Here is a 17,388-nt window from a genome sequence, read left to right as displayed (position 1 = left end):
ACCCCTGGCTAGTCTAGTGTGACTATTTTATTCCATATACGGTAAGGCTCTGGCTGCCCGAATTGCAATGATCAAGGTGGAGTTGTATCCAAGAACACCAAGCTGCAAAAGGAAGTGCCCCAACGTATCTTCATCCGCGGAGCTCTGCCGGGCTGAACTCTATACCCCTGCAACCGTTTGAGACCCCAGTCTGATCTTCAGTTTAAATTTCCCGCACGGTAGGCCGGCAGATATCATACGGCTATCGCAACATGGAGGAGAGTGAATCTTCCTGGATGTCGATATCATGTTGTCCAAACCGTCGGGGAATGACTGCGGCCGTGCATTAAATGACGAAGACATCAAAACGCGATCAGCTATCTGCTGGTTCAAGGACTCTATTCACCTCAAATTTTGGCCCACGATTCGAGTTTGACAGGAACTGTCCGTGATTCTTTTTGTCGAGCAGTTCATGCCATGTCGCTACCAGCAGATGATCTCGCAAAACTGCTTGCTGCACCAGCCCTCAGTCCGCCCGATGGCGTGGTGCCTGACTTTGACAACCCGCCGAACAGGAACGGCCTCGCCTGGTTCGTGACGACCTTCTGTATGATAATAGCGACCGTATGTCTTTTCATCCGTGCTTATGCTCGGATTGTACTGCTCAAGAAACCGGGTATTGAAGAAGGTATAACCCAACCTTATGACTCCCGAATCCGAAGAACCAACCACTGACTAATCATGCCAGTATTGATGTACTGTGCCTATGTCAGTCCAGTCAACCTCCACGACGCGCCATTGGCTTCGCACTCTTCGATCGATCGAATAACACTGACCGAGCTCAGGGAGCTTATTGGGGGACAGCATATGCGGGTTACGGGATGATTTTCACGCCCGGCTACTACGTCCACACTTGGGACCTGACCAACGGCGATCTGGTCCGACCTCTCTACGTGCGTGCTCGTTCCTTCCGGAGACCCGTATCGAGCTAACAGGCCGCAAAAGCTTATCCTCGTATACGGCTGCAGTTACTCGACGGTAATGCCCTGCATCAAGGCGGCGATCCTGATCGACTGGTGCCGGATATTCGTCCCGGACCGGACCAGGAGCTTCTTCTGGTGGAGCTGCATGGCGGTCATCGCGCTGCAGGTGTGCTGGGGCATCGCCTGCATCGCGCTCCTGAACATGCAGTGCGTGCCGCACGCCGCCATCTACGAGTTCTACCTGCCGGCGAAGTGCTACTCGCTGCCCAAGGTCATGCTCACGTCGGCGAGCGTCCAGGTGGTGACGGACTTCGCCATGGTCTTCCTGCCACAGCGCATTATATGGGGTCTGCACATGAACTGGCAGAGAAAGATCGGAATGTCGATCATTTTCGGAGCTGGTATACTGTAGGTTGAACCCGTTGCTCCTTCTCTTTCTTTTATCAAAACAGATCAGATGCTGAGAACAGCCACCAGCGCCTGTATCGGAGCAAGCGTGCGGCTCTCAACCACGGTCACCTTTGCCAAGGAGAGTGACACCATGTACTTCATCGGCCCGCTGCTGTTCTGGGCGTGTGCCGAGATGACATGTGGATTCTTCATTCTCTGCGTGCCCTGTATTCCTAAGGTGTTTCGCGAGTCCGGCATCTCACAGAGCGTCAGGAGTGCCCTTGGCCTGAGCAACAAATCCGTCACCAATCCCTCGACGACCGAAGGCACGTATGGTGGTTCCCGGGCGTCGCGACAAAAGTCTAAACCTAGAATGATTTCGGATACGTACTACAAGATGGACGAGGATGAAATTCCTCTTGGCAATATGAGCAATTCGGGATCTCAGGATGATGTGCACGGGAAGAGTAACTCGACGCAGGTTACTCGTACGATAGATATTACCGTGTTTTCGGCAGCGCGTGCTGATACGAAAAATAAGTGACAATAGCGTTCCCTGGAAACAGGTAACACCAATCAAAATGAGAAGTGTAACTTGTCGAGTGGCGACCATTGATATCGAGGCGTGCAAGTAGATTGCGAACTTGAGGAAACTTTACTGTGAAACGTTCTATTACTACTACGCAGCAGCCAATCGCCATTAAAGGCCGAGTATATCACCTAACTGCACCCATTCAGTATGCCAATTCCAAACTAACATATGCTTGATACAAACCAAATCGTATTTGTAAACACTTTATAGAGCATCGCTCTCGCTTTCACCCGCGCAACGCACGCATGTCGGCGGTTTGTTGCTTATTTCATTCATCGTCTGCTTCGGTTGCGGCAAAGGGCATGGAGCCTCCTACTGGCCCAACACCTCCTTAGCCAACTTCGCCTTGTCCTCTTCACTCAGAGCCTGTCCTCGGACCTTGTCGGCCTTTGATGAGTCAAATCTCCAAAGTCCGCCAGTCTTGTCCGCATCGCCGGTCTCATTCATGCCAACGTGTGCTGCGAGTGACTTTAGTGCAACGTCAGAGCCACCCTGAACAGCACTGAAGTAGCGTCTATCCCAGGCACGGCCTTCCTCTTGCTCCTTTTTGCGCAAGGCGCGTTGTGCGTTCTCAATCTTGGACTTCTCTCTGCCGACAAAGTCCATGTCGCCACTGGCAATGCCTTTGGCAATGTTGGACCAGGCGCGGCGCGACTCCAAAGGATGCTGGTTCTCGATGGGCGCAATCTGGAGCTTGGTAGTCGGCTGGGAAGTTGGGTCCCAAGAATCAATCAGATTGCTGCTGCTGTTATGCTTTGCGGAGCCGGAGTGAATCTCGAACGCCTTTGTCCACTGGCCCGAAACGTTGTAAAGCACCTCCTTCTCCTTGCCGGTAGGGTATAAGTTGGCAGTGAAGGAGTTCTTCTTGCCACTGAGCCAGCCTCTTCCACTGAAGTCGACCTTGGCAGTGAAGCCAGTCGAGCTCGTGATGTATGTGGCGCCATCCAGCTCTACAAAGGGCGACCCGAGCAGAAGACCCTCAATGTGCAACGAAGGCAGGGTGATGAGGTAGGTGTCATTAGAAGCCGGCTTCGCAGGGTTGGGGACGGTCAAGAGGGCATGGCCGACTTGCTTGATGTTGATTGTCTTTGTGAAAGAGGCCTTCTGCGCGTTGAACCCCTCCAAGTGAACTCCGGATTGGTGGTTGGTGATACTGTAAGCCGTCGCGGGAGGGTGGTGGCTGCCATGCGAGTCAGTCTCAACGTTCGCCAATGCTCGAGACCGCATGCGACTCACCTCACCTGCTCGCTGATGAGCTCTGTGGTGCCAACACTGTCTTCCCACAAACCAAGGAAGAGCTCACCCAGGAAGGGGTTGAGGGGCTTCTTCTCGTTACCGTATTTCTCGCTTCGGCTGGCGTACTGTTGCTTCAGGGTTGTGAGGAACCACTTCAGCACCAACAGGGTTCTCTTGGCGGCATCCTGCTCCTTAGCCGGTGCGGCGAACACTGCGGGATGCTCGCACCAGTACGAGCTGAACTCGGTGAGACTTGTCGACGAGAGAATGAAAGGAGGGGCCGTTAGGGACGCGAGATCGCCGTTGAAGGATGCGATAGACTGTGGGAGAGCAGTTATGTGTTAGCCATGCGCCATGTTCGGACGGTGATGCAGTGGAAGATGTGGAACAGGGTCGGAAGATGCAGCCATCATCTTACCTTGATGAACGAAGTCCAGCTGGCTCCGGACGCCTGTGGGTTGGGTGTCTGTTGACTCTCGGACATTTTTGCGTCTTAGCCCAGGTGTTTTCTAATATGTAGAGGCTGGCTAGGTATGGAGTATGCAGGGACCAACAAGCTGAGGCTGGCGAATGGTCTATGGGTATCCAGGTTGACGCAGGGCAGTGTATGTAAAGCTGGATCGGCAAATGCAAGGAGTCTCAGCGCCTGGGGGGGTTTACTCAAGGTATATGATGTACGTCGTATAGGTCGCAGCTGTGCTGTACTACTTGATGATGCGAGGGAGGATCTAGCAGGATCTAGGTAAGGAGGAGACGTATGGGTCCAAGATGGATCGTTGTGAGATTAGTCGTGTGGAGTTGGTTGTTAAGGTCAGATTGGACGCCGGCTGGCTGTCATCGACTGACAGCTTCTTGTTGTTTCTTGGAGGCAACGAGATACGGTACACTGGTTGGACAGCTTATTATTGACGTCAATCCAATTGTCACCACCGACGTCATGTAAAACGCACGCGATCTTTGAGTCCGCCCAAGGCTCAGGCAAGTTTGCGCTGGACCTTGTTCTTGTTGGGAACTGGCGCGGGGGACCGCGGGGCAAGTTCTCGATAGCTACATACAGCTCTTATATGCATCGACCGCTGCCTCGCGTGTAAAATGCAAACAGGCATGTAAGTCATTGTAACTACAACTCGAAGCAGGACGACTGCGCTGGTAGGAAAGTCGTACACAGTGTCATGGCCACACCGTTCGTAAGGCTCTGTGCGGGCAATGAGTGCGTGAACGACTTTACTCAGCTGACCACCTGCACCACGCGGTATCCTGCACATCTCAGCCATACCCTCACAGGGTCTGCGGAAATCAGAGACTTTTTATACAGAATTGTGAGTGTTATCAATGCCATCGACTGTGACCAACCCAGCAATGTCCAGACCCCGGTGGCCTTGGTCTAACGGCGTGATGCATCGTCATCTGCGACTTCAAATTGGTTACCAAGGGTGGGACTTTGATAAGAATCATCAAAAGGCGATCGATCGCACTGCGCAGAAATTCAGCAACCAGAATTTATTAATCCTGCACCAGTAGGTTTTGTCCCGTCAAAACAATTGTCATTGGCGGAAGTCCCCAAATAGATTGTGTTAGCAGTGTTCCAAACATAATCGCAGGGATTTGACATATCCCGAGGATCCGTTAGCTGCTTTCGCTGGGCTCGAAACCACATTTTCCAGGCAATTTGTTGGATGCTTTGTGTCGGGGCTCCCAAGCCCCTTTTTCAATCTCACCTTGCTTTGGCAGTCGCCTGCGTCATCGCAGCCAGTACTCTGGGAGCCGCGCAGGGTAACCTCTATCAACCCGTGCCTGCTAGCTGCAGCTGGGCTGGCTGGCGAGTGCTCAAAACGGTCTCGAGGTTAGCAATTACCAGATGATCCATACCACCATACAGCCTTCATACTCTGCACGGAAGTCGAGAATACAGGTTGAATCTGTCGAGCCAGGAATGGAAGGATGCGCTGACCTCTGACATCCATCTGTATAGCTACATGCACAGAGACCAGTTAGGTCAACTCATAGTCGACAACTGGTCTCATTATGCAAAGAACTACCTGGATAATATGGAAAATTGCAGTGCCCACAGGTTGGAAACGACGTCCAGTCAGTATCTATTTCGGAAACCCTTCCGGCTGCGATCGCTGTAGGGCTGAGCATGATGACAGAAGAAACTGGTCCAGAATACTTTCAACAATGGCACCAGCAGTCTATTCACATAGCTATAGGCGTGCAAAAATGTAACGATCCCGCGCTGTTGCTATGTTCACGCTAACAAACCTGATGAGACACCCTGCTTGTTTCCAATACCAACTCTAAATTAACAATGACATACAGCCGCTTCCTTGACGCGTGTTTCATCTCTTGCCGGACGTCACAAGCAATCATTTATGGTAGCCATGTTTTTTAGTGGTCAGCGTTTCTTTTCTGGGAAATCCCACCGTGAGTATATGGTTGGCCGGGCTTGTATGTCCTCAATTCGCAATGAGAGAAGAGCGTTGGTTGGTGTATTGAATGCTCACCTCCGCAGTGAATGTACTGCGCCGCTGTTGGGAGTGGAACTGTAGCTGGTCGAATTAACGTATAGCGCAGTCAGCTACAGAGATGACGATTCAGGATCCACAGTATTCCATGAGTTCACCCACAAAGAGTTCCCAAAGCCGTTTTCGAATACGAATTGTATTATGTGTTCTGAATCCAGTGGCAGGATGGTATAACATACAGAGAAGGTTTCAGGTCGTGTATTGGAGGGCGCCTGGGAGTCTCAGCCAAAGAAGAAAATCAGTCTGAAGTTGGAATAATTTTGTGAATTCACCGTCAGAAGCCTGTTAGGATATATTCGAACTATACGCTTTTCTCACCATGATTGGCCTATAAAATTGGCCAATATGTCATGATAGATAACCCAATTGTGCTTCGTCTGCCCTCCAAGTCGTGTTAGTATCCAATATGACATTGAACACAGCAGGTGAAGCACCACCCACTATAGTGGACAGGCTTCGTTCCTCTGGATCTACCAATCGTCTCAATCAGATTGATAGAGTTAGAACTAACGATGTCGGCGGTATATTTCTTTTCATCAACTCGTAGTATACGGCGATCAGTCTGCAGGAAAGAGTTCTGTTCTCGAACGTCTTACAGGAATTCCGTTTCCCCGTAGCGATGGATTTTATGCTCGCTTTCCGACCGAAATCATCCTCCGTCACAGTTCAAACGAGTAACAAGTCATTGCTACGATTCAGCTACATGAAACACGGGACTCAAGAGTGAAAGATTCCTTGAGAGCGTATCATCGAAACATCCCCAATCTCTCAGAATTGCCTTCTATCATCGAGGAAGTTTCGGCGTTAATGCAGATTCGGGGATACGGAGATAACGACCAGACTGGTGATGCATTTGCTCCTAATACATTTCGGATAGAGGTTTCAGGGCCAAGCGGCTTGTATCTCACTGTTGTTAATTTTCCTAGTCTGATCTTTGTGTCGAATGAAGAACAAATTGAGGAGGATGTTTTGACCGTTCCATAAATTGTTAAGAGTTACCTTTCTAGTAGCCGAACTATTATCCTCGCCGTACTCCAAGCAAGCAACGATGTAGTAAGCCACGCGATTTTGCAATTGGCTAAAAAGCACGATCTTAATAGTTAGCCTATTGTCGGAATTATCACGAAACACGATCTTATTAACGAAGGCATTGAGGTCAAGATCTCGAGGCTCGCTAAGAATCTCGATAATGTAAAGTTGAAGCTAGGGTTCTTCCGTCTCAAAAGTTTAAGCCCGTCGGAGATTGGTCTTTTCTCTAATGCGTAGTGCTAGCGAGAAGCCCAATTCTTCGCGTCTTTAATTTGGTAGTCGTAAGACTTAGACATGGCTCGTGTTGGAGTTTTGAATCTGAGATGTTTCTTATAGGAACTCCTTGATTATTATATCGAGAAATAATTCCCCAAAGTTCGGGAGGAAGTCAAACACCTTCTCGTTGCTACTAAACGCTTATTGGAAGCCTTAGGCGAGGAAAGGCCGATTGTACATTAGATCAGATTGTTCCTTATAGGAATGAGCATGCGTTTCCATGTGTTGACATAGGCAGCTCTCGATAGAAACTACTAAGGGCTTGATAGCGCGTTTTTTTCTCAATCATGCGAACCGGTGGCGTGCGAGGGTGTACAAGGTTGATGAAGATTTCGCTTTATATATGCATAGGCATGGAATGGGAAAAAAATAGAACACGCTGACCCCGATGGGGATTTAGGCAACCCGTCAATACAAGAGAATGAATCGGAGGTGATATCTGTGACTAATAAGGAAATGAAACACTGGATCACATAGGTGAGTCGTTTTAAGCTATTATAGTGACAGGCTACTAACCGCTTATCAGACATATACTGTTACGTGTGGTCGCGAACTTCCGGGCAATTATAATCACGTTTTGCTTGCGGAGTTATTCCAGGAGCAATCTAGCAAATGGTCTAACATTGCTTTTAAGCATATTAGTATAGTTTGGGAGATCGTGGAGGAATGGATGCGCGAGGCACTTACTCTAACCGTAGCCAAGCAAGATGTCCGCCAACATATTTCCATCATTTGCCAAACCAATCTGGCCGAAGTACTTTATCAAGCTTAAGGAAAGTTGCATGATCTTATTGCCGATGAAAAAATACAACCTATTACGTATAATCATTATTATCTAGATAATATTTAGAAAGCATGGAATGACACTAACCATTAGTCTATCGAACAGGCATTGTTAAACACGATCGAACATGATTTCAATGGGAAACTCCATGTGAGCAATCTCCTACAGGACCTTAAGAGATTGCATCGGTCATTGTAAACTATTGTCATTGTAAAAATGACTGAGCAAGCTTGTGTAGAAGGAAAAGCGGGATTGCATGCTTACTACAAGGTGCCATCCCATTACCCTAACCCCGAATACTGTTGTTGACATTTTAAGCAGGTGGCGATGAAAACCTTTGTCTATAATGTCTGTGGTCAGACAATCGAGCGTTATATACTGAGCCCAATGCTAAAATTCTTCTCTCTAACCAGAGTCGCTCAATTCTCCAATGATGAAATACTTCGAATTGGTGCCGAGAACGCGAGGCGACGGTTAGAAAGAGCACGACTGAATCGTACAGCAGAAGGTTTGCGCAGGAGTCTCCTGGATCTTCAAGCTCTACCGGTTCTATAAGTCCCCTCTTTGATCACAGTTGTCAGACGCTGGTGTTACAAGGGAGTGCTAGGGTGCTAATATTGACGCGCTGAGCCCTACTCTCTATCACATATGGAGGATTCCAGCCCTTATATACCCTATTGCAATCCGATATCGGATAAGCTCTGACAACAGTGTTCACTTTTTATTTTGTTTACTATATTAACTGGTTGTTTGCATCCCCGTCGAGGTCGGTGTGTTCTATTTTTCTTTTCATTCCATGTGAATGTATGTGAGAGTTGCAGCCCAGGCCTTTGCTTAGCAGACTTGTTTGCTGGTTTGTTAGATAGTTTGCGACCTCGATTTTGGTTTCCCACCGGGTTCTTCCAAGATTGTGATGCGAATGCAGAGGTCCATTTGCCGGATATATATCTGAGTATGTATGATAATCTGAACAAATCTTGATTCTTATCATGAAGAGTAACAAATTCTAACCTCTTGCTAATAATCTTGATTCCGCTTGTTCCTTAACGACTTATTAGTCTCGTTTTGAGTATAGTAAGATAGAGCTAATCAGAGACACGACGATTGTGGCTACGTTGAACCAGATATGAAGTTTGAGAGATACAGATTACCCTGATCAACAGCGATACATACTTGGAAGAACTTAGGGTCATCGACGCCATATCGATCAAACTGAGTCAAATGGCAATACGTTCGTATGAAGCATAGCGCTGCTGTATCAATATACTCGGAGCAATGGTTCCCGTTGCTGTCCACGGAGAGTCACCCATGCCAAAACGCGGGAGACGCAATTAGCGAGGTAGAGGCTTCCACAGGATTCGGTACTGTATTTACACGGTATGCAGCATACATAGGACGATCTACAATGACACCAGTTCGCCGTTTGGCTGACTGCCGATGGCGTGGAGAGATACTGCTACTTTCTTGTTTAAGTATCCACTAGAGTCGACTAGGTTAGGTTGTCTGCTGTGCAATTTGATTTTGTTGAGTACCACTGAGTGGGACGAATTGCCCGGGCGAACATTGCTTTCACAACATTGATGGAACACCTGTTGATTCTTTGACTTGCTGTAACTACACTTGCACTAAGTGAGCTCAAGCTTGTAGGAGCAGGTCTCATATGTAAAATGAGCGAGATGGATTGCAATCCAAGATAAATTCGCGAACGAAGCCAGAAACCGTGTCTGAATTCGGAGTCATAGTACTTCAGAATGTGAAAAGCCTTTGCATACTTTTGCAGCACACGATACGAAGCTAATGACTTACATGACGTTCCTATTTCTGCGTCGTATACTGATCGGCACTTTGCCAACTGGATGCGACACACCCCCGCCGAAGCCCTTAAGCGTCAAGTCCTCCTTCACGTTTCTGCCCTCTTCTATAATCTCGCAATCAAACAAGCTTATCATCAAGGCAGTCGTCAGTAATATCTGGCGCTTAGAAAAGTGCCGCCCAGGACACTGTCGCGGTCCGCCACCGTAGGGGATCCATGAGCCTTCGAGATCTTTGGTTGAAAATGTCACTGTGGAAGCAGAATCCCCTGGTCGCGAGCTGCTACGTACACTTGTCGACGGATACTTGAGAAATCGTCCGATCCAGAATTGGTCGAGAGGATGCTCGTTGTTCAACCCAGTGTTCCATGCTTCGGAATCAAAATGCGCAACAGTCGTGGGTGTCACAATAACCTTTCGTCTTGGTATGACCCAATCCCGGAATTCCATGTCGGCCTTGTCCGGCATCCTAATGATGTAAAAGTGCATTCTGAGGCGCAAAGTCTCGGCATAGACGGCCTGCAGAACCGGTAAGCGAAGTAGTTTGTCAAGATCAAAACGGATATGGTCGTCTGCATCAGTGAGTACACAGGCATCAACTTCCTCCCTCACGCTGGCCAGAAGCTCCGGGTCTCGATATAGCTCAAAGGTAGTCCAAGACGCAGCAGTGATAGAGTTCCTCGCTCTATCAAGCAAGTTAGCTGAATACGTATACACGCCAAGATGCGGGTTATGTAGCTTACGCCCATATTAACCCAAAATCCGCCGATGCGATTGCATCGTAGTCAAAACCGTCCATTTCGAGAAACATATCTTGCCTATTCCGGAAAAAACTGCTTCCCCAATATGGATCGTCGCCGCCAGAATCTTTGACGGAGTCATGGTAGTGGTCCCTTGCGTGTTGTTGCCAAGTTTTCACCGCATTTAATACCCTCTTGCGAGCCGCGTAGGCTTTTGGGGCGAAAACCCAAGGAACGCCTGCGATTTAGATTAGTACGGTGCGCTGTCACAGATTCTTTCATGTCGTACCTTGAAGATACGTTTGTAAATTGCGATCAAAACTCCAGTAGTCGCTCAGGAAATTTGGGTTCAGGCTTAAAAGGTATGGACCACAAAGCGCGTTTAGTGTTGAAACCGAGATCTCGTCTCCAACGAGTGTCATTAGATCGGCACGATGGTCCCATTCGGGTCCGACGCTGTCGTGTAACTTACACAATTGCTGTGTGATATTGTCTGCAAATCTGTTCCAGAAAGGTACAAGCCCATTTCCTTCCAGCAATTGGATTAAGGACTGGTGCGCACGGTAGTCAACACGATTGCGGCTCTCTACGGTGCTGTTCTGGTGGGGTACATGACCCCCACCAGAGTCGTCCTGGTCGTATAAACTGAGTGCTTTGGCTGGTAAGCCAAATGCGTACCCAAGAGCGAATTTGACAAAAGGAATGGGAGTACACGCCCAGGAACGCTTGAAAAGGGTTTTGACATTTTCAGATCCACGGATAACATAAAATTCATATGTGAGGAGTCTGATTCTAACTGGGTGCACACTCTGAAAGAAGGAGCTGTGGCACGAGTTAGTCGTAGCAAGTGCTCGCATGCAGTGCGCTTACGATGGGTTCAAGACGAATGCTCGTGGTCTCCAGAGATAACTGATTGGCAGAGTGCCTAGTACCGGAAAGACGTATGGGAACGTCAAAGGGTAACTATTAGCATTGTCGCGCTTCTCGTAAGACGAAAACTTGTTACGCGCAGCAGTGTACCTATACCAGAGCACAGCGATCAGAAAGAGGGAGAGAGCCCACAGATCGGCAGATCCCCATGAGAGGAAGTCGCAAGACATCATTTAGGGCGATTTGTCTGTATCGCATTTGCTGCATCATTTGCAAACACGTTCTGCAGGAAAAGCAGAAATAGGGGCTCAAAGCTTGAAAATCGCGTGTTGGTTTGAGCTAAAGTTAGACTAGTCTAAGCCGAGTTGGTGCGAGAAGAAGACCCCCGCAAGCCATGTCATGTCGCACTGAATATTCTGTTCAGCAGCCGGATATATTGAAACTAACTCGCCTAGTATACGGATCCCTACAGACTATAGGTTTACATTTCGTTCTTTTGAAATACATTTGTGAAATACGGCTGTCAGTCACATCAAATGTAGATACCTGTTTTCTGGTTCATTTGGTACAATGAAACCCGGTATTCCCCGAGCACAATACTTACAACTTGTTACTCTGGTACGAACCTGTTGAAGTACGAAGATTGGCGCCTGTCATGGTTGTAAATCGTGGTGTTGAATATATGTGCGTAGTACTCGTACTTGAGCAACACTGCATAAGAACACCACTTTTTGATGCACAATTAATCTCAGCAGCAAAATAACAAGTTCTTGATATCATGGTGAATTGATTCTCATGGCCAGTGTTACTTATTACTCGCTTCAATTCGATAGAATATTCATCGCCCTTCTTGCTCTCTATTACTAATCTTAAATCCCCGTTCATCCAAGCATAGTCACTCCTAAATTGTCGAAACAAGCTCAGAAGATGTAGTTTACCATTAGAACTAACAGCCAGTAAACAATGCGCCATGTCAATTTCTTTCGTTTTCGCAGCTGCTTCTACGACGACAGATTATTCCTCACTTTATTGTTGATTGCAACGGGTGGGAACCTAGCTATTCGAGAGAATGTTTACTGCGCACTCAAACCCGAGTTGAGCTTAGCCACGCAGGATGAACAAAACGGAATAAACTATGCAGCTAAATTTGGGGTTTCTCTCGCAATTTTCAAATCATCTGTTGAAGACCTTCTCTCTCTCTCTTTCTGGCTCCCCAGCTACAGAGACAGTTGAAACATTGAAAATATCAGTCCCACTGCATATAGATGGTATGTAACGGAATGAAATCAAAATGAATACTGCATCTACTCTTTTCGTTCTTATTCAAGCCACTGTTTTTCCAGCTCAGCACTAGTGATGAGATTGGCGAGGTTCAACCGCGTGCTATACAGTATGTTGTTTGTAAAACCAACTTTCCTGATCTCGCCTTCACCAGATCCATTGATGTCTGAATCTCCGTTGGTATTACCTTTAGGTTTGTGGTGGACAAACAAGCTTGGTGTAATACTGATGCAACGCATCCCATTCGCTCTCGATCTACAAAGATCACTGAGATGGTTGTCGAATGGCTTGTGCTGTCCCTCTAGGCCAATATACTCCAATGCCTTTTGAGCACCAGTGTAAGACAATGCATATGCATAGCTACAGATATTATCGCCGGGTACAAACACGATACGGGTCTGCGGTGCGTAATCCTCCCAGCTGAACGACATATTTCCCTTGACGTGACTTGCGGGCGGCACCGTTGGATCGTTGTCGATGAAAACCTTGCGGGCATCTTTCTGCTCCAGGGGTATTTCCAATCGCTCGGGAAGATGTTCGTCAAATGTACTGCCACACAAGCCGAACCAAAGCATGTCCCAATGTTGTCCATAAGGGCTTTCGCCAAGAGTCGCCGAGTCTTGCTCCCAACCGTTCTGCAGCTGTTTTCCGGCCTGAGCGAGATGGTAAAGTTGCTTCTTGAGATGGGTGTCCCAGTCCATATCATCTTCCATGATGAGCGCCGATCCAAGTCCGTCCTCAACAATCTTCCGCATCGCATTGACGTGCCCACGCCATGATCCAAGATTACTGTCTCTCAACTTTGTCCGGTCCCATCCCTAGATTAATTAGTTTTGTTTACTTTCTTTATGCATCATACAACCGGCAGGACCTACGAATGGCAAGGCTTTATCCACAACGTCGCTTCCGCGCACGCCGTCTAGCCAAGTGATTCGAAATCCCGTCAAAGCAGACATGAGCGCCAACGCATCCTGTTTGTCTGATCTTTCCGGGAGACTTATGGCAAAGACCTTCCCAAACTGTGTCTGATAAGCCTTGATATCCGACAAACGATTCTCGATGAGTAACGTACACCTAGAGTCCGATTGAAAATATCTGATTTGCGACCGCCTTCAGCCGCTGCTGACCAGGGATCGGCAGGTAATGCCGAACGAGCATTAGCCACGGTATCTCCCCGTTGCTGTGCTGTATAGACAAGCGCTGCCGCTGTCATGAAAAGTGCGACTCCCAAATATAGAGCGGTACTCAAAGCCGGGCGAGCCATGGCTGAAGCTTCTGGATTAAGCGAGCCTATAATTTCCACTCAACTTCTGGGTTCTTGGGATGGGTGATACCTATTGAGCCCGGCCCCAGTGCGGTTGTTATCGACGACACATCATATTCTATAAGCTTTGAAATAATTCTGGATATCCTGGAACCGAAATTGTCATGCAAGTTTCTTATATTCCCTCATCTTTGTAGGCCCCCTTTTGTGGAGTTTCATGACAGCTCTAGCTGTTGAGCAACGACCAGTCGACGCCAACCCCATGCCGCATTTAGAACTGGTAAGCCCACGTCCAGCTTGGCGGCCGGTCGATTGGCGTTCGGACGATAAGGTCGATCAGGCACCTGGATTCTGGCCAACCGGACATTTTACAAGAGATTGCACTAACTTAAGTAGCGAGCAAATTGGTCACTAGACCTACATGCTTAGTCATTGTGACGAAGTTTCAGATCGCGCAACGTCTATTGAAGGTCTTATGAGTTTGCACACTATACTATCACGTAAGAGTCAATCGTGCAGCCGGCCCGTGCTTTGATGCAAACTTCAACGGGCCGATCCTCCGTGTATATTTATGACGCCAGTATTTGGTATGCACATTTCATGCCATCCGACTAAACGTCGTGCAAGGACCAAACATCTCTAATGACACGGCTCGGCAAGGTGATCGTGATTTGATAAGGGAGCTTCCCCATGCAGAAGAAAAGTCCAGCTCTGACAGCTATCCGCATCTATAACTACTCAATGGTTGCCCAGTTGGTCTTGCGCTCCCGCAGTGAGGTCGTCCAGTGTCCAAATTGAAATTCAACGAAACAACACATATGCAAATTATCGCATAGCACAGCTTAAAGCACGCGCTATTACTTTCCCCTAAAGAGCTTATGGCGTCCCTCCATCACTATCGCTTGCGCCCGTCGGAATTTCAATCAGAGCCTACTATCCTGCATACTCTACTATGGTACTGTCATCTTCAACCTATCATAATGCGATGGCATCCACGACAGGTATTAGAGCCTGTTGCATATATGCCATGCTGCGAATTTCGGTAACACTTATGGTCCAGGGTGATGGTATAGGTACAACTTTCAGTCCCAACCCTTCAACACAATATCTCCTTGTAGTTACCATCCTGCGTATGATAAACTTCCCGGATATCGAAGTCGTATACCACTGAGACCGGTCAGTTTCGACGTTCTAGAAATGAGATGGAAGAGCCGACCATTTTTTCACTGCCCAGTCAATCATGGGACACCCGGTAGAGTTGCCGACGGTCACATCTTAGTCTATGTATATCTTATTCACCATTGTAGCCTCGAGTTTATTGAATGTAGTCCCCGAGTCAAGCACGATGTTAGTGTCATTTAACGATAAATTCCTTGTGATATTTGTAGGCGTAGTCATTGCAATGGAACTATACTCAGTTGTGAGCCCGAGCTCCGTACTAATGAGGACCGCAATTACAATCTATCCTGTTGATAAGTTTATCTTGTGACATTCTCCCTGATTGCTATGATGAATAACTTGTCAAGAGAGCCACTAAGCTTCCCTTCCAGCATCAATCTTGATCCTTAAGGCAAGAATGTCTAGGGCTAGACGTTAACACATTTACTAGTACTCAGGGTAATAGAAATTCAACAATTTAGGGTATTCATGGCATGGAGAAAGTTCTGATTTCCACCAAGAGTATCAACAAATTGACCTCGCATTACTTTACCCCATATTTGGGAAAGTACGACTTGTATAATATAACTGTCTTGTATTGAGGAGCTTCGGTTCCTACAAGCGCCCCGGTTGTCTTCATCGTGTCTGAATATGGGTCGCCGATACATGATCCTGCACTGACGACTGACGGACGAGTGTGTATATAAGCAAGACTTTTCGATTACTGACGCTATAGTTCGTAGTTGTAGGCTGACATGCTACGTGGGTAAGGTCATAGTTGAGCCTGAAATATATATGTCAAGTGGTACTCGTCATAACTTCCGTTACCGAGCAGAAATGGCGACATACCAAATAAACACTACAGGTTCAGGGCGGGTCAATCAGACTCCGGCAGAAGAGGGGAAAATACGGTCAATACGTTTTCATAATTGACTTGGCGCTATCGTTTAATGGCATGTACCGTGAAGTTGCGAGTATGGGAATAGGATATAATTGAAGCTCTCGCAAGACAATGGATGATTTTAAGAATAAAATTCTCGAGCTAAGACGGCTTATTGTGGTATAATGGAAACAAGCTGGGACTAGACAAGATTAATCTTGCAGTAATGCCTCCAAGACGTCTGTCGGCGTCCGTGTCGGTTTAGCTAGCTCCAATACCTCCTTACTAGTCGTAGAAGCAGTACAGACACCGTCCCATAGAGTTTCTACACCTTTTTTGAGTGAAAATAGAACAGCGGTTTGACCCCGGTATTCCGGAATGTGTTCAACGAATGACATGTCCTTGTAGAGGACGCTGTCGACTTTAGCGCCGATACGGCCCTCAACCAACTTGACTATTTGCTCTCCGGTGATATCTTCTGGCCCGTTCACCACATATCTACCATGGTTATGCACGGACGTGTCTTTCTGCAATAAAAGATGAGCAGCAAGAACTCCAATGTCATAGGGGTCGATGATAGCGACGGGTGCCTCCGCTGAAACAATCAGGCTCAGCGTCTCTTGTTTCGCAGTCTTGCGATACTTCTTGATATATTCTGCTGCATTGTAAAGGATCATTGTAGAAAACCCGTTTGGCTGAAGTGAAGTCCATTGTAGATTCTTGAATTCCGGCGAGCTCAACATAGCCTCGATTGCCCAGTGTGCACGCGGGTAGTAGGCCTCGCAGTCAGGTCGCACATTTGTTGTAGCTGTGGAAATCCGCACAACGTACTCTACCCCTGCTTTAAGCGCCGCAACCTGAAAGCCCGATTCTTCAACAAATTGAGTCGGTAGGTTGTGAGACGCAATGAACGCTCTGACCACTTCGTGCTCGCGTAACCATTCCGCGGTGATGTCTACCCAATTTTTCTCGAGGACCTGGACATGAGGCAGGGTGGCAAGCTGTTTTGCCGCTGGGCTCTCCAAGGAGCGTGTGAGCGCAAGGATTCGGTAACCAGAGATAGTACCTGTAGTGCTAGTGTCCCGCAACTTCGATAGGGTTTCAACAACGCTACGGCCAGTGTTGCCAGTTGCGCCCGCAACAAGTATGGTAAAGCTCATGATTTCAAGGTGTAGGGGAAGGCAATGGTAATGAATCAGAAACTTCAGAGTCGATGAAGAATGGAAGAGGAGGAATTAGGTGTAGTTCAAGACCTTTTATAAGCATGGAACTTGCAGCAGGATGCGTCGCATAACAGGGCTGTCACATCAATTCCTATCACAGGCCTTCATCTAACCAGTAGCTTCTCCACAGTAGATTACAATAATGCTAGGCACGGGATAATGTTGCGCTTACCCAGGTTCTGGTATTAGATGATGACAAAGCGAATTGCCCTCAAATCAATGTTTCCTTCAGTTCGGAGACATTTGCTATAGGTTCGGTGAGTTTATTTCGCTACAGATCCGTACTTAACGCGTTATGGCGGCTCTTGGCCCGTGCTTTAGCAAGTTGCGTGACTGATACTGTAATCATATGATCTTGCACTAAGAA

General features: G+C 47.7%; 6 protein-coding genes across 6 annotated transcripts; 2 read left to right on the top strand and 4 right to left on the bottom strand.

Moving 5' to 3' along the window:
- Positions 1 to 456: 456 nt before the first annotated feature.
- BKA67DRAFT_663988 (uncharacterized protein) lies at positions 457 to 1,896 on the top strand (the record flags this gene model as incomplete). Its single annotated transcript, XM_046108293.1, has 5 exons — positions 457 to 667; positions 728 to 747; positions 825 to 932; positions 985 to 1,370; positions 1,440 to 1,896. The coding sequence occupies 5 exons, from the start codon at positions 457 to 459 to the stop codon at positions 1,894 to 1,896; spliced, it is 1,182 nt and encodes a 393-aa protein (XP_045952643.1).
- Positions 1,897 to 2,256: 360 nt separating this feature from the next.
- BKA67DRAFT_595513 (uncharacterized protein) lies at positions 2,257 to 3,664 on the bottom strand (the record flags this gene model as incomplete). Its single annotated transcript, XM_046105174.1, has 3 exons — positions 2,257 to 3,124; positions 3,181 to 3,500; positions 3,599 to 3,664. The coding sequence occupies 3 exons, from the start codon at positions 3,662 to 3,664 to the stop codon at positions 2,257 to 2,259; spliced, it is 1,254 nt and encodes a 417-aa protein (XP_045952642.1).
- Positions 3,665 to 4,712: 1,048 nt separating this feature from the next.
- Positions 4,713 to 5,669, top strand: BKA67DRAFT_94913 (uncharacterized protein). Its single transcript, XM_046109559.1, has 4 exons — positions 4,713 to 5,023; positions 5,153 to 5,268; positions 5,331 to 5,402; positions 5,451 to 5,669. Exons 1-4 carry the CDS (start codon positions 4,857 to 4,859, stop codon positions 5,570 to 5,572), a joined length of 477 nt encoding a protein of 158 aa, XP_045952641.1. The 5' UTR covers positions 4,713 to 4,856; the 3' UTR covers positions 5,573 to 5,669.
- A 3,716-nt stretch (positions 5,670 to 9,385) lies between these two features.
- On the bottom strand, positions 9,386 to 11,531 carry BKA67DRAFT_583303 (cytochrome P450). The gene is made up of 4 exons (XM_046104061.1): positions 11,216 to 11,531; positions 10,635 to 11,167; positions 10,349 to 10,583; positions 9,386 to 10,290 (listed from the first exon to the last, which is right to left on the bottom strand). The coding sequence occupies exons 1-4, from the start codon at positions 11,446 to 11,448 to the stop codon at positions 9,597 to 9,599; spliced, it is 1,695 nt and encodes a 564-aa protein (XP_045952640.1). The 5' UTR covers positions 11,449 to 11,531; the 3' UTR covers positions 9,386 to 9,596.
- Positions 11,532 to 12,490: 959 nt separating this feature from the next.
- Positions 12,491 to 13,840, bottom strand: BKA67DRAFT_696025 (uncharacterized protein). The gene is made up of 3 exons (XM_046109331.1): positions 13,569 to 13,840; positions 13,372 to 13,515; positions 12,491 to 13,314 (listed from the first exon to the last, which is right to left on the bottom strand). The coding sequence occupies exons 1-3, from the start codon at positions 13,758 to 13,760 to the stop codon at positions 12,535 to 12,537; spliced, it is 1,116 nt and encodes a 371-aa protein (XP_045952639.1). The 5' UTR covers positions 13,761 to 13,840; the 3' UTR covers positions 12,491 to 12,534.
- Positions 13,841 to 15,510: 1,670 nt separating this feature from the next.
- BKA67DRAFT_583300 (uncharacterized protein) lies at positions 15,511 to 17,207 on the bottom strand. Its single transcript, XM_046104060.1, has 2 exons — positions 15,768 to 17,207; positions 15,511 to 15,702 (listed from the first exon to the last, which is right to left on the bottom strand). Exon 1 carries the CDS (start codon positions 16,956 to 16,958, stop codon positions 16,011 to 16,013), a length of 948 nt encoding a protein of 315 aa, XP_045952638.1. The 5' UTR covers positions 16,959 to 17,207; the 3' UTR covers positions 15,511 to 15,702; positions 15,768 to 16,010.
- Between the last annotated feature and the right edge of the window lie 181 nt (positions 17,208 to 17,388).

The sequence above is a fragment of the Truncatella angustata genome (genome assembly GCF_020726525.1).
Source record: "Truncatella angustata strain MPI-SDFR-AT-0073 chromosome Unknown BKA67scaffold_10, whole genome shotgun sequence".
Lineage (NCBI taxonomy): Eukaryota > Fungi > Ascomycota > Sordariomycetes > Amphisphaeriales > Sporocadaceae > Truncatella > Truncatella angustata.
This window is presented reverse-complemented; position numbering and strand designations above follow the sequence as displayed.

Coding starts and splice junctions, on each gene's coding strand:
- BKA67DRAFT_94913 (XM_046109559.1), top strand. CDS start 4,857: ATGCTTTGTGTCGGGGCTCCCAAGCCCCTTTTTCAATCTCACCTTGCT. Junction 5,024..5,152: donor GTGCTCAAAACGGTCTCGAG/GTTAGCAATTAC, acceptor CCATCTGTATAG/CTACATGCACAGAGACCAGT. Junction 5,403..5,450: donor AGCTATAGGCGTGCAAAAAT/GTAACGATCCCG, acceptor AAACCTGATGAG/ACACCCTGCTTGTTTCCAAT.
- BKA67DRAFT_583303 (XM_046104061.1), bottom strand. CDS start 11,448: ATGATGTCTTGCGACTTCCTCTCATGGGGATCTGCCGATCTGTGGGCT. Junction 11,168..11,215: donor GCATTCGTCTTGAACCCATC/GTAAGCGCACTG, acceptor CTCGTGCCACAG/CTCCTTCTTTCAGAGTGTGC. Junction 10,584..10,634: donor TTTACAAACGTATCTTCAAG/GTACGACATGAA, acceptor TCTAAATCGCAG/GCGTTCCTTGGGTTTTCGCC.
- BKA67DRAFT_696025 (XM_046109331.1), bottom strand. CDS start 13,760: ATGGCTCGCCCGGCTTTGAGTACCGCTCTATATTTGGGAGTCGCACTT. Junction 13,516..13,568: donor TTTTCAATCGGACTCTAGGT/GTACGTTACTCA, acceptor TATCAGACACAG/TTTGGGAAGGTCTTTGCCAT. Junction 13,315..13,371: donor TGGATAAAGCCTTGCCATTC/GTAGGTCCTGCC, acceptor TAATTAATCTAG/GGATGGGACCGGACAAAGTT.
- BKA67DRAFT_583300 (XM_046104060.1), bottom strand. CDS start 16,958: ATGAGCTTTACCATACTTGTTGCGGGCGCAACTGGCAACACTGGCCGT.